Source organism: Physeter macrocephalus, chromosome 9, assembly GCF_002837175.3.
Source record: "Physeter macrocephalus isolate SW-GA chromosome 9, ASM283717v5, whole genome shotgun sequence".
Taxonomy (NCBI): Eukaryota; Metazoa; Chordata; class Mammalia; order Artiodactyla; family Physeteridae; genus Physeter; species Physeter macrocephalus.
Genome location: NC_041222.1, coordinates 39,702,783 through 39,717,697, shown reverse-complemented (window position 1 = coordinate 39,717,697; position 14,915 = coordinate 39,702,783). Strand labels below are relative to the sequence as shown.

Genomic DNA, 14,915 nt, shown 5'->3' with positions numbered 1-14,915 from the left:
TCGGCAGCTTGTGCATTTCTAAGAATTTGTCCATTTCTTCCAGGTTGTCCATTTTATTGGCATACAGTTGCTTGTAGTAATCTCTAATAATCTTTTGTATTTCTGCAGTGTCAATTGTTACATCTCCTTTTTCATTTCTAATTCTATTGATTTGAGTCTTCTCTCTTTTTTTCTTGATGAGTCTGGCTAATGGTTTATCAATTTTGTTTGTCTTCTCAAAGAACCAGCTTTTAGTAAAGTACTTTTTTTCTATTTAATTTTGTGTCTATATGAAATAATGGATGTTCACTAAACTTATTGTGGTAATCATTTCATGATGTATGTAAGTCAAATTATGTTGTACACCTTAAACTTATACAGTGTTGTATGTCAGTTATATCAAGATAATACTGGAAGAAAAAAATAACTTACCTAAGGTGACCTAATAAATAAGTGGTAGAGTCAGGATCAGGCTACTCATCTGTTCGATTCTATGACCATGGTTTGCCATTAGTTCCCCACTTTCAGATATAACACATGGTACCCATATTGATTTTGCCCAGTCTGTAAATCTGTGTTGGAATTAACTTTTTAGAAAAAAAATCTCAATTTTTAAAACTTATATTCAACTGTTTTTAAAAATATTTATTTATTTATTTATTTTTGGCTGCGTTGGGTCTTCATTGCTGCACACGGGCTTTCTCTAGTTGTGGCGAGTGGGGGCTACTCTTCGTTGCAGTGTGCAGGCTTCTCAGTGCGGTGGCTTCTCGTTGCAGAGCACGGGCTCTAGGTGCGTGGACTTCAGTAGTTGTGGCACACGGGCTTCAGTAGTAGTTGCTCCACAGCATGTGGGATCTGCCCAGACCAGGGCTAGAACCTGTATCCCCTGCATTGGCAGGCAGATTCTTAACCACTGTGCCACCAGGGAAGTCCCTAAACTCAACTATTTAACTGGAAAATTGTATACAGAACCATAAATGAGAAGCCAGTTATGCCAAATCTGTAAAAGAGAAACTAACACCCCTTTGCTGTAAACAAGAAGAGACCATGAACATAAGAATGTTAACAAAAGGATGTTGGATACTAGCTAGATATCATTGCCTGCAGAAGGTTCTAACTCTGAGGTCCCCTTTCTCTTTGTTAGAAAGCGAAATTAGCATGGTTACTAAGCCGTTTAGAACCCTGACCTGTAAAGAACTGAAGAATTCAAACAGAAGTAATTTTCTCACAATATGTAATTCAGTGCTGTTTAATGCAGTGTCTGTGAGATAGCTGAAATCATCTCCTGAACCATGTGAAGACATCTCAGCTTTCACCAGTTGCTCACATCCAATATTTTTGAATATACTCTTTACCATTCTTCTTAATTGCCTTGAAGAATAGTAGGATGATGAATCTGGTAGGGGAAAAATGGCTTAGGACAATCACCACCATTTCAAATTCTGGAGGGCTGACATGTGGGAGATAGTACTTATTTCTTATTTTATCCTCAGGAAAGTCAAACAAGGACAAATTGTGTGACACTTTGAAATACAACTTTCAGTTCAATGTAATATACAATATGAACATTAAAACTAACAAAATAAATGGCTGTTGCTCAAAGAACTGTGTTCTTTGCTCATGAAAATTGATAGTGGACCATCTTCCAAGATTGATATAAAAGAAATGATTCTATTGTTTGGGGGATTGAAGTCAAATTAAAGATCATTTAGAACTTTAAGATCATTTTCAACTCCATCATTCTCTATGATTCCATGATGCTGCTAGTAGCTCAAAGATCACTGGACGTTTAAGATCCTATAGCTGACGATCTTACCTAGACAAAGATTTTTCAACCTCAGCACTACTGACATTTTTTGACTAGAAAATTCTTTGTCCTCTGCCTTGTAGGATGTTTATCAGCATTTTTGGCCTCTACCCACTAGATACTAGTAACATGCCCCCAGTTGTGACAACCAGAAATGTCTCCAGGCATTACCAAATTTCCCCTAGGGAGCAGACCACTCTTGGTTGAGGATCACTGTTCGAGACCCACTTCTCTCTATGCATATTTGCTCTTCTGAGATAGTAATCAGTAAGAAGTTTCTTAAATATTTATATCTTATACATACCTTTACCATTGCACTTAATGCATTTAACAAACATCTACAACATGCCAGATGCTGTGTTAAGCACTATGGCTACAGTGGTAAAGGAGACAGAGCCAGTCCACACAGAGCTCTGTGGTGGGTGGATGGGATTGCAGGGGTCGAGGGGAGAAGAGACAGACCTGTATATGGTTTATCACAGTTAACCTGTGTTCCTGTCTGTTTCCACCATTATCTTGGGAGCTTCCTAAGGGTGAGAACCACGTCTTTGAAATCTTTGGTTTCCCAGGGCCTAGCTGAATGCCTGGAATATAGTAGGTGATTGACAAACATTTGCTGACTAAATGAATGAGAGGGTAGAAGATTGGGTAAGGGCAGGAAATGGTAACCTACCCAGCATATTAAACCACCACCACAACAAAATCAACCATGTTTAGTTGATTGGGGAAGGAGGAAAATTTATATAGTTTTTGTTAGGTCTTGTGGAAGATTTATATCATTGCATCTTTCCATAGTTTCATTTTTTTTTAATTATAGAATTTTACTAAAAGCCAGGAATAGAGAAATCTCAGAATGAGGGAAATGTACTTATAGGGGTATGGGTAGGGGGGAGGGACGGGAACTTTGGCTCAGAGGATTTGCATACTTTCATTGTATGTTGTTTTTATGAACATTGTCCCTTATCCTAACACATCTAGGAATATAAAAGAAAGATGAACCAGGCATGACTGGCCACCCGTCTTTCTAGCACTTTATCTTAAGGTTGACCAGTAAAAATTTGACCCAGAGAAATGATCAAAGCAGTGCTTTTTGTTGTGGCTCATTTGAATTAGGCATTTTGGTGTATTTGGTCTAAGTGCAAATTTACTGAATTTCATTACCAATTTCAAGATGGCATGAGGGATAAGTAAGGATTGGGAAGATTAATGATCAAATTGACATTGCAATGCTATATGTTTTTGTTTGTTTGTTTGTTTTGTTTTGTTTTTTTGTGGTACGCGGGCCTCTCACTGTTGTGGCCTCTTCCGTTGCGTAGCACAGGCTCCGGACGCGCAGGCTCAGTGGCCATGGCTCACGGGCGCTGCCGCTCCGAGGCATGTGGGATCCTCCCGGACCGGGGCACGAACCCGTGTCCCCTGCATCGGCAGGTGGACTCTCAACCACTGCACCACCAGGGAAGCCCGATGCTATATGTTTTAAGTCATTAAACTATCTCTCCATTGAAATAACCACATCAATATGTTCCATATCTGGAAATGACATAATTTACATAAAGTAAGTACATGGCAAATAGAGAAATTCCTTATGGCCCCCAAAATGTTAAATATCTTTCTTCTAAGTCATAATGGCTGAATCTCTGACCCAGACACATGTATTTATGTCCTTCTAAGGGAAGAGCAGTCTGTAAATAAAAATTAAAAGAGTAGTTCACTCTGCACTTTATTTTTTAAAAGGTCCCTTACACTTGTGATTCTTAGTGTGAGGACAGGACCTATTTCACACTTATTTTTATATCCCACACAACACACAGCACATTGTCTTACTCATAGGAGGCACAAAACAAAGTTTATTGAAGGAAAAAAGGAAGCATGTTGCAATATAATTATTTCATGTACATCATGGATTCTGTCATACTTTACCAATATTTATACCTGTTATATAGTTGACCCTTGAACAATATGGGTTTGAACTGCTCAGGTCCACTTACTGTATATGTATTTTTTTTCAATAAATATATTGGAAAATTTTAATGGAGATTTGAGACAATTTGATAAACTCTCAGATGAACCATGTAGCCTAGAAATATCAAAGAAATTAAGAAAAAGTTAAGTATGTGAAGAATGCATAAAATATATGTAGATATTAGTTGATCCTTACATAGGCGTAAGGTGAGTGATATTTAATATAAAACTAATAATGTGTTAGTTTTCTTACTGTTTCATAACTTTGCTTTCAGAGAATTACATTACTGTTCACTATGCCTCCCTCTTTCATAATTGGTGAAACTGCACATCAGTCTGTCATCACAGGTAAGTGATTTTTAAAAAAATGAAGTTTCCAATACTGTATTATGAATATGATTGTAATACTGTATGCCATAAAAATTTTATAATGATTCATTCATTAGTGTATAGGGTAGGCTATACAATCGATATGTGAAGCAATTGTATTGATTACACTAGGCTACCATATTGCTGCTGCTTTATTATCAATGCATGAATCGTTACACCTGTAAATAACTGAATTTCTTTTTCACGTTATCTTTTAATTTTTGATGTCTAGTGTTAATAATAACCTCTACAGTATTTTATATCATATAAGACAATTTTGATATAGATACTGACAGATGATTCATCTTGTAAACAGACGATTCAAACTTACTGTAACGATAAATACAATACCGTACTGTAATGTATTTTTGCTTACTTATGGTTTGCTTAATAACATTTTCTTTTCTCAAGCTTACTCTATTGTAGGAATACAGTATATAACACATATAACATACCAAATATGTGTTAACTGTTTATGTTATCAGTAAGGCTTCTGGTCAACAGTAGGCTATTAGTAGTTAACTTTTGGGGGAGTCAGAAGTCAAACACAGATTTTTCACTGCTTGGGGGTCTGCACCCCTAACCCCCAAGTTGTTCAAGGCATCACATCTCACATTGCCCTCTACGGTGATTGTTGTGGGACCGGACATTGGTCCAATTGGGGCAAATAAGGCAAAGAGCTGTCTGTTGTTGTTTTCCTGGAAATTTGGAGGAAGGTTGTTTGGTGCTTCTCTCAGTTGAATTTAAGAGAGTATGAAGTCTAGAGCTGTTGCTGCCATGTTGTAGCCATAAGGAGAGAGATGCTAGAGAATTAAGTCTTTGTGAAGGAGGGATGGAGGAGGGAGGAGGGAGGGGGAGAGAGAGAGAGGGAGAGGGGGGGGGGGGAGGCAGGGGTGGGAGAAAATGCTATTTTTCCCCATAAAAAAGTGGAGAGAGAAACAACCGGGTGCTGTAGACATTGATGGAACCTGCAACCAAGCTATGCCAGAAGCCAGTGAGATTATGTTTTTGGTTTTGTGAGACAGTATATTCTCCTTTGGCTTAAAAAGTTTGAACTGATTTTCTGCCACTTTCAACTCATAGTCTTTACTTACACATGCCCTAAACTCAAATTACATTTTCTTCATTTCACAGCATATTATAGTATTATACACACTATGGCAATTTTAATGCTGCGGGGGGGAGATGAGGGAGTCTGAATCGGGGGTTTAGGGTATATAATGTAACATTAATTCATCTGATATTTACTGAGTCCCTATTATATTCCATTGCACAAAGAATTCTGAAAAACAAACCAAACTTATAAAAGCAATTAGAAAAACTGCTTTTCTTAGATGTTTTTATTCTCCGATTAGGGCTAGATTTTTGTTATAAATATAATCAATGGTTTTGCATTTCATAAGGAAGAGTCTTCCGTAAATGGTAGGTTCCTTCATTTATACGTAGTATTAAAAATGACCCCTTTAGAAATATGCAGAGAGGAATTTTTGACATTTATAGTTTCCCAAATAAATTTAATTTTATGCATTCAAATAATACTATAAGAATTCCTCAGAACTCTTTTTTTCCCTTAAAAACATCATTATTTTATCATTTAATTTGAGTTTCAGTTAGCCTTTAATTTCCATATCTGAAGGGACTCTAATCGTGTAGCTTTTCTAAGGATGGTAATATTTGGCTTTCTGCTGGGGTAGAGTCCAACCTTGACATGGCTTCTAGAAGCATGGACTCTATAGGCATGCAATAGCTGTTATAGTATATTGACTATCATGTCATTAGCTGGCGCCAGCATTTTCCCAACTTTGGAACCATGATTGCTCAAGCCACTTGAGTTGTGCATTGATATCCTTGAGGAAAACCAACCTTTCTCTGTGATCTCAAGAATTAACACCTAAGTAGTATTCACTTAATCCTCTAGGTCTCAGTCATTGATGTGGCATAATGGATATGTGTAAAATATACTCCTTTAGTTCAAGGCAGAAAATTAACAACTAATTCCCCAAAATGCGTGCAATCAGGTCAATGATTCCCTACCCTAGTTTGGTTTTTATCAACCTAGAGTCCCAGGATACTAAGGAGGATTATTCAACAGATTAAAAAACATATTCCTTAAGCTATTTCTAACATTTCACAAAGCCTAACAGAATTTGTCCAACTTGAGATAGATTGCATGGGCTACATGAAATGTTAGATCTGCTTTTGTTTTGAATTATGTTAACTCAACATACTGATACTAGACAGTTCATGTTGATCAGCAAAATTTGATTGGTAGTTAATTTGGTCTTTAATGAAAAATAGGGAAATAATTTATTCAACAAAAATTTATATCAAGCATCTATCTTATCTTCTTGATGGATAAAATGTTTTAAAACTTAAGATCTTAGCAGTCCTTGAGAGTAAAGAAGTATGGAGCCAGTGATAGTATGTGACCTTCCATCTTATAGATGGAGAAACCAAGCCAAAGAGGCGGAATGACTTTCCCAAGGCACCACTGGCTGGTGGCTAAGCTGGAACAGGAGTCTATAGATATTGATTCTATCTGGTGCTTATCCTTTGATATTAAACATAGGAAAATATCTATGTTAGGGCAGAAATGTAGATAAAGTAACATCAGGTCAACAGTATTTGCTTTGAGCTTGCTGTCATGACATGGAAAGTGGCATAAGGTAATCTCTGCTAAGGTGCTATGTTATTCTAAGGAACAGCAGTATGAGCAGGTGGAGACAGCTACTTACATGGTACTGAAAGCTCTCCAGCCAGGAAAAATATCTTCCTGCACCAGCCTGGCATAAAACCTAATTCAAGTAGAAACACAATCCTCTTGTTTTGAAGTTTTCCTTTCTTCATTAAAATTCAAGTGAAATATATGCCTTTTTCCAAATTTCTCCAAATTTAATCGCTGCTCTACAAAGTAGAGGTAGCTTCTCTCTAGCTTAGTTTTCCTTTCTACAAACTTCTAGGCTGTCTATTTTTTGTCTTTTCTATACTTGAACTTTCCTAAGAAAATCTCAAGGGTGCTAATGGTGATGAAATATCTGGGTAGTGAGATATGAGTATTTTTTAAAATAGTCAAATCTTGAAAAATGAACATATATCAGTTTTACAAAAGTAATAAAGTAGCTACTTAAAAATACAGACTTCTTTAAAACAAATAATGTTAAAGAAATCACATAACCTCTGCATTGTTATCAACATGTGTCACTTCAGCCTTAGTCTTAAGTGCGTTTTATTATATTAATATAATTTACAATTTTATATGTAGTATATATGATAATATGCTATTTGCCGGTCATGCTAAGGAAATGTTATAATAACACTATGAAAATTAATCCTACTCCTAGAGGTGATGGAGAGAAAGATTAGTATAAATTGCATATGGACAAGATAATATCTGTTTCATACACTGTTACATCCACAGAGCCTGGCAGAGTGCCTATCCTAATATAGATTTCCAATAAATATTGGCTGAATGAACAAACAGAAGAAAATGTATAGGGACTAGTACCATATTCTCATAAAAATCGGCTCAGTGAGGTTTGAGCCATTTCTCTGTTGCCAGTAAATGCAGAAGTGAGATATTCACAGTCATAACTACTGCTACACAGATAATTTTCGGGAGCCAAGGGTGCTCCTTTGATGGGTATGCAATCCTGTGTTCCCACTTAAGAAGTGGAAAAATCAAGATCATAATGATTTGCCATCTATCAAGGCTTCCTACTCAGGAGCACACAGTTTTAAAAGAAATCCATTTATCCCATCTCAGATTTTTGGTGTGTGTGTTTTTTTCCCTAAAGCATAACGAGCTTGTCAGAGTTTCCATGGTGAATGTGGGGCACCATGGAAACTGATAGATTTAGCTACATGAAAAGAATAAATAAAATAGGCAGGCATTTATTTCACTATGCGATGACAACTTCTCTGCCAGATAGGAGAGGAAAGTGGCTTCTCATTTAACCCGCCTGACCTTCACTCTCCATGCCTCTTGAGAGTATGAGTTATTCTCACTGGATCATTTTACTGACTTACGTTGATTGGATTGTTCTTCTCCTCGAGGTCCATTAGTCTTGCTTTGGTTTTTCTTCAGGGTAGATCTGTATGTCACTGGCAACTGTTGAGAAACCATGTACAATGTGAAAGTTGTAGATGACAACCCACAATGTGGTGACCAAATGAGTCATGGCAACATTGATGGAAATTCTTCACAGTGTACTGTGATGAGACAATGAGTGTGAGTAACTGGAGTTAAAACCCAGGTCTCTCCTATACTAATTGGATAGGCAAGCCATCTGCCCTGAACCTCAGTTTCCCCATCTCTGAAATGGTTAAAATACATCCTCTTCCTACTTTATAGGGTTGTTGTGAGGTTCAAAATGAGAGAGTAAAAGAGAAAGTTTTTTAAACAGTCAAGTTCTATCTAGCAGGAGAGATTGACCAGCTGCAGGTATAGTTACACTGATAAGATGATCAAAATGTCAAAACTGGTCATGCTATGGTCCTGCTCCTTGCTTCACACAATTAGAGGTTCAGTTTCTACTGGTCCCATCCAGTTGTTGTTGAGTTTGAGATCACTTGGCTCCATCTGAAGAAGGGAAAAATGTGATCTTAAGAAATGAAGCTTTTCAAGTTTTCTGTACGTTTGAAATTTTTCACAATAAAATGTTAGAAAACTAAATAAATGAAATAAAACTCTTCCTTAAATTCTAGTCCCAGTGAATTGCTCACCCTTAGCACACACCCGCTATTCTCTTCTTTTTTATCACTAAAATATAGACAATAGAGTCATCTCTTGAAATCCAGCATTTATATGTTTATTGAGCAGCTCCTACTGGTCAGACGCTGTGTTAAGGGGGTACAGAGAAGGAAGGGAAGGAAGAAAACATGGTTCTTAAGGAAACAGCAATCTTCTCAGGGAGACAGACTGATAAGGAATACTTATAGCAACCCTACAAACTCAGAGGAGGAGCGCTTAACACCTGAGAGAGAGAGGAGGTGTAAAGATTTCCTGGAGGTGGGCGGGAGTGCACAATTAAGATGAGGGATTTAGCCAGGGGAGAGTGGGCAGTAAAATGAGGCAGGCGCAGTATAAAGTGGTATAAGGGCGCTGCAGGCAGAGAGATCGTGAGCAAAGCAGATGCATGGTATGTGGGATACTGGAAGAAGAGCCTGAAGAAGCAGCCAGGGCTTCAGGAAGCGTCCATGACAAGGAGAGTCTCTTTTCTTCGGTAGGAAGTGATACATAGGGGTAGGGCACTGAAAGTGCATACCACCGTTGGATTTCCTTTAGAGAAATTGAGTTGGGGATGGTTGAAAAGGCGCCGTTATTGGCAGGGAACAGTGATCCTAGAAAATAGCAGTGAAATGCACATTGAATAATAATCTCTATGGCTCTTTCAGTTCTAATATTGCATGAATTTAAAATGGGCTACAGAAAGAGCCGATGAATACGAACAGGTATTTGCTTGAGACTTCGGAGGCACAATAAGCACCACTTGTCACATACTTTGCCCTGGTCAGAATAATTATACTAAACCAGAGGCTGGCTTGCGGTGTGCTTGAGCTGTGTTTCAAAGGTAAATATAAAAGCTCTGCACTCCTTTCTTCCTCCAAACCTCAGTAGCCTCCAGAACATTTCCCTAGAGATAACAGGATGGGAGTCAAAATTGCAGGTGGACTAGGAATTTAAAGGAGTCTCCACCCCTGAGGGTGGAGAACAGGTGAGAATGGTTGGGAAGCCAAGATTTCTTGACGTGTGGCTGAGCTGAGGGTACTGGATCCTGAGCGAGGTGCCTATACCTTGGCTGGGAATGGAAGTGAAATTGTGCCCTGCTTGGAAGAGCTAACACTTACCTGAGAAGTGCTAATGCCATGTCACCTGGAGGCCCATGGCCATATCTTCTGTTTAAGAAGATCAGCTTTATTCAAAGCTACACAATGATTAGTCATTCCATAAGGCCACATGAAACAATGTCAATAAACATCAAAACACAATTCCCCAGCAATTCCACTACCTCAACAGAATGACTGCCATTGTTGGGTACACTTTTTAAATTCTAGCCGTTATGCCCTAGGCTTTTCCTGATTTTAACCATAGCATAAATGCCATTAAAAAAAACAAAAAAACTTGACATTTTATTATACGTAATTCCTACAAGGTTACATATATCCTGTATTGTTTTCAGTAACTGCATAATATTCTACTAAGTAAATAGATTCTAATTCACTAAACTAGACTCAATTGTTGGACATTTAGGTGGCTTTCATTAAAAAATATATTAGCTGTATTTATGTTAGGAAACCAATACATCTTTTAGAAATATTTAATTGATTCCTCTTTTACAGTAACAGCCAGACATTTTCTTCACTTTTCTTTCTGAGGTTTGTGTGTATACAAGCCTAGATCAAGAGGATGTTTTCAGTGTACTGTCTCTTGCGACTGCAAGCAGGGAGTGTGGTCTGCATAATCAGAAGTAAGCGACGGGGAGAAAGGGCTGATGTCTCCCAGAGGCAAGTGCAAAGCTCTCAGCTTCCTAATCTCAGGGTTTCCTAATCTGAGTTCTTGGCAGGTGATCAACCAGCTTGGTGTGCCTGGGACTGAGGAGTTTCCTGCATTGTGAGAATTTCAGTGTTACAGCAGGAAAAGTCCCCATGAGTTGGTCACCCTACACCTCGGTAAGGGGGAGGTGAAGGAACTGAGAAGGGAATGAATCATTTATATAAGCTACCCCTGCGTCATAAAAGCAGCAATTCAGAGAAAGCTTGCTCATGCACGGCAATGTGAAACCCTTATCCTTTATGTAGGAGCCAAAATAGATATTTATCTCAGGTTACTTCTCTGCTTCCAGAAAGACCATTCATTCATTCATTCAATATGTATGAAACACCAGGCAGTGTTCTAGGTATAAGACTCCTGTTCTTGTGGTGCTTCTATTACCCTGTGTGTGTGTGTGTGTGTGTGTGTGTGTGTGTACTGGGGGAAGGGAAGCAGAAATAAATGAAAAAGCATAAAGTAAATGAGAATGGATATGATAAATGCAATAGCAGAAACAAAATAGTCTAATGCGATAGAAGCTGCCAGGGATGGGGACGTGCTATTACCTTGGTGTTGGAGGGAGGTTACTCCGAAGAGCTGACACTTGAGGCAAACCAGTGATGAGAAGAGCCAGTCATGTGAGTATCCACAGGAGGCATTAGGGCAGAAGGGGCAGCCTGCGCAAAGGCCCTGAATGGAAACCAGTTATTCTTCCTGCAGGAACTTAGTAAAGTACTTTGTGCACATACTGTAGGGAAGGAATGCTGACCTAGAATCAATCTTAGCAACCACCCAGTCCAAGTTCCATTTTCACAAACAAGGATAAGGATGCTGAGTCCCACCTGCATTGACCATTAGTCTCTCTTTTTTAAAAAAAAATAGATTTTATTTATTTATTTATTTATTGGCTGCTTTGAGTCTTCCGTTGCTGCGTGCAAGCTTTCTCTAGTCGTGGCGAGCGGGGGCTACTCTTTGTTGCGGTGTGAGGGCTTCCCATTGTGGTGGCTTCTCTCGTTGTGGAGCACAGGCTCTAGGCACGCAGGCTTCAGTTGTTGTGGCATCCGTTGCTGCGTGCAAGCTTTCTCTAGTCGTGGCGAGCGGGGGCTACTCTTTGTTGCGGTGTGAGGGCTTCCCATTGTGGTGGCTTCTCTCGTTGTGGAGCACAGGCTCTAGGCACGCAGGCTTCAGTAGTTGTGGCACACAGGCTTCAGTAGTTGTGGCTCGTGGGCTCTAGAGCGCAGGCTCAGTAGTTGTGGCACACGGGCTTAGTTGCTCCGTGGCATGTGGGATCTTCCCAGACCAGGGCTCGAACCCGTGGTCCCCTGCATTGGCAGGCGGATTCTTAACCACCGCACCACCAGGGAAGCCCCGACCATAGTCTCTTGATTCCTAATCCAGGACTCTTTCCACCAAGCCATGCCACACTGCCATTTCTAGCTACTTGGCTTGAGTACTTAATTTTCTTCCCCTGTACAACTGGAAGTAAATCAAAGAGATTCATTTATTTTAGGTATGAGGAAAACTGGAATTGGAGTTGTTTATGGGTGGACCCAAGGGCCAAAACATTGGCCTCAGGTGAAGAGAGGAACTTTGGGGTCGAGATTAGCCTCCACTGGTTGGGCCCCCATAATTCTGTAAGACATGCTTTCAGAACATCAGGTTAGGACAAATCCTGCAGCCCACAGAAAATGAAAATGAAACTGGTTGGTAAAGTAGGCAGCCCTAACAGACCTGTCACCCTGGCACTGAACTTGTGCTCGTTCAGACCTTGTGGCACTACAGGTTGGAAAGGTCCAGGGTTTGGCCACAAATAGTCCTAAGAGTTTAAAGGGCAGAGAAAGCAGATAGATGCAACTCTGGGTGTGCCAACTAAAGGAAGGTGGAGGAAGTTGGGGCCCGCGGCAAAAGCAAATTTAATGACCAGTTAAAGGTACAGGGATGGAATCCTGAATCCTCCAGCTCCTTCCTTCATCTCCCGCCCCCTGGGTGGGTGACAACAACCAAGGGTTAAAAGAACCGCAGCGTGAACGGTGATTTTGGAAACTCAAAGAGTTAACGTATCAAAAACTAAAGCAGGGGAGGAGAGACTGGAGCCAACTCACGGGAGAAAAAATCCTATTGGCATCGAGGAGGCAGGGAGCCAGCCCCTGGGCGCGGTCTGCAGGGGGCAGGCGATCGCGCGGGGAAGCGGGGGCAGGACGAGGCCGGCGCTGGTGCGGGCTCGGCAGCTGCCCGAAGCCGCTGGGAGTCCTCGCCGCGCCTCCGCCCGGTGCGCCCTCCTTGGGCCGCGGACTCCGCACTGCGCTCCACTGCTGACATGTGTGCCGCCCGGATGCCGCCCCTGGCGCACATCTTCCGAGGGACGTTCGTCCACTCCACCTGGACCTGCCCCATGGAGGTGCTGCGGGATCACCTCCTTGGTGTGAGCGACAGCGGCAAAGTAAGCGGGTGCGGGGTCTGGCGCACCCTGACGGGCGGGCGGACAGGTGGAAGGAAGCTCGCCGCGTGAGCCGCGGAGCCCGGAGTTAGCTCCGTGTGGAGCGGGCGCCGCAGCGCTGGAGTTGAACTTGAGCGTTTTGGCTTTGGGAGAACGCCGGGAGAGCCCTGACACTGGGTTCGTGGGCTGGACTGGGAGTAAAGTGTTCCCAGGTGCTGGGAGCCGTGGAGTACGCACGCCCACGATTGGTTCGACAGCCGTGCAGGCTGTGGTGGCAGGGAGCGAGGCTGTGCCCTGCCAAATCTTAAGAGATCATTAATAAACTAGCACCGCGCTTCATTCATTTTTGTATCTCAGGCGCCTGACACAGTGCCTGGCACCGCCTAGGCACTCCGTAAATTCGATTGAATTTATTGTGAGAGAAATAACAGAAGGGTCATTTGATCAGTGTTGTTGAGCCCTTTCAGTGCATTGGAATAAGTAAAGAACTGATTTCATTCACCTGATCTTTCAGCAAACAATATATGAATGATTCAGACTAGACGACTTGTAATACTAGAAAGGATAGTCTGAGATAAATTACCCACCCAACCCCACTCCCCAGCCATTTGCATCAAAACAAGCAGTTCCATTTTAAGGTTCAAAATGTCTTCTATGAGAGTATCTTTCACACTTACGTTTCCAAAATCAGGATTTCTGCAAACGACATAGGTAACTTGACTGTTCCATACACACCAGTGGTAGCTGCATTGGCAGTGGCCTGGCCAGTTTCAGTGAAAGCCATTCCATTTTTAGGAGAAAAATTAAAGATAGAGATGGGTTATTTTTGAGCTTTTCCCCAACTACCGGTTTGGTTAGCATAAGTACACATATTTGGAACTTGTCAGCTTGAAGATACTATTCCTGACTAAAGATGATTCCGAGTCAGTGACAGTTTTGAATCGTGACTCTTACATTTGGGGATAACTAAACCCTGTTTACTTTTGGTGCTTAAAAATCTATACTCCCTGTGTATATTCAGGGAGCCTGCTGTTGTGTTTCCAAGGTGATGAAACTCTCAGAGCTCTCCCAAATGGGGAGACTCCAATAAACCCTGAGACTGATGAATTGTTGCCTTGAGTACTTGACCCTCAAGTTTCAGGGACGCCTTAGGCTTGGGACAAGTCCCAAGAAGCAAAGGAGGAGAGACTGCTAAACCAGGGAAAGATTAGAGGTATTTGCTTAATCACAAGGAATTGTTCAACAATTAGGTTTCTTTTTACAATTTAAATTTTCATTTCCAAAATTTGAATTGCTAGGATAGCAGTTGAGATAATTGACTAGGGGACTGGCTTTAACCAGTAGAGGAGGAAGAAAAGGAAGTAATTTATCTAAAAATTTACCTTTTCTGGGGGTTGTACAGAAGAAGAATAAAAGAGTGTCCTGAACATGAAATTAGTAGTTGAGTCAGGGAGTCTGTTCATAACTAAGGAGCATATTGAAGTTATAAATTTAGAAAAATGCCATTCCCCCACAAGATAAAATTAACTGGGAATCAGATACAAAGGTGAGTTAATCAACTGGATTAGATTTACAGTATACAATATCCTAATCAGTGAAATGGTAACTGTTTTATCGCTCTCCTCCTAAGTGCAAGGCAGTTGATTCCTGACTGTGTGTAAAGGGTGAACATGTCATATGTATTTTAAGACTTGATTTCTTTCATTTTGAAAATGGGACTGCCTCACCTTTAGAGTTGCTGGGATAAATATATTATTCATTTAAAAATTTTCAAGGTTCTTACAGAAAATTATATTCCCATTAAGTAAATAAATATGCAGTTGATCTTTATA

The 14,915-nt window shown here is 40.5% G+C and overlaps 1 protein-coding gene across 1 annotated transcript in view; it reads left to right on the top strand.

The window, feature by feature from the left end:
• Nucleotides 1-12,881: 12,881 nt before the first annotated feature.
• GDA (guanine deaminase) overlaps nt 12,882-14,915 on the top strand; it is a 126,429-nt gene continuing 124,395 nt past the window's right edge. The window contains exon 1 of the mRNA XM_024126878.1: nt 12,882-13,086. Within this exon, the coding sequence (XP_023982646.1) occupies nt 12,964-13,086 (123 nt within the window). The 5' untranslated portion in view covers nt 12,882-12,963. The remainder of the gene's footprint in view (nt 13,087-14,915) is intronic.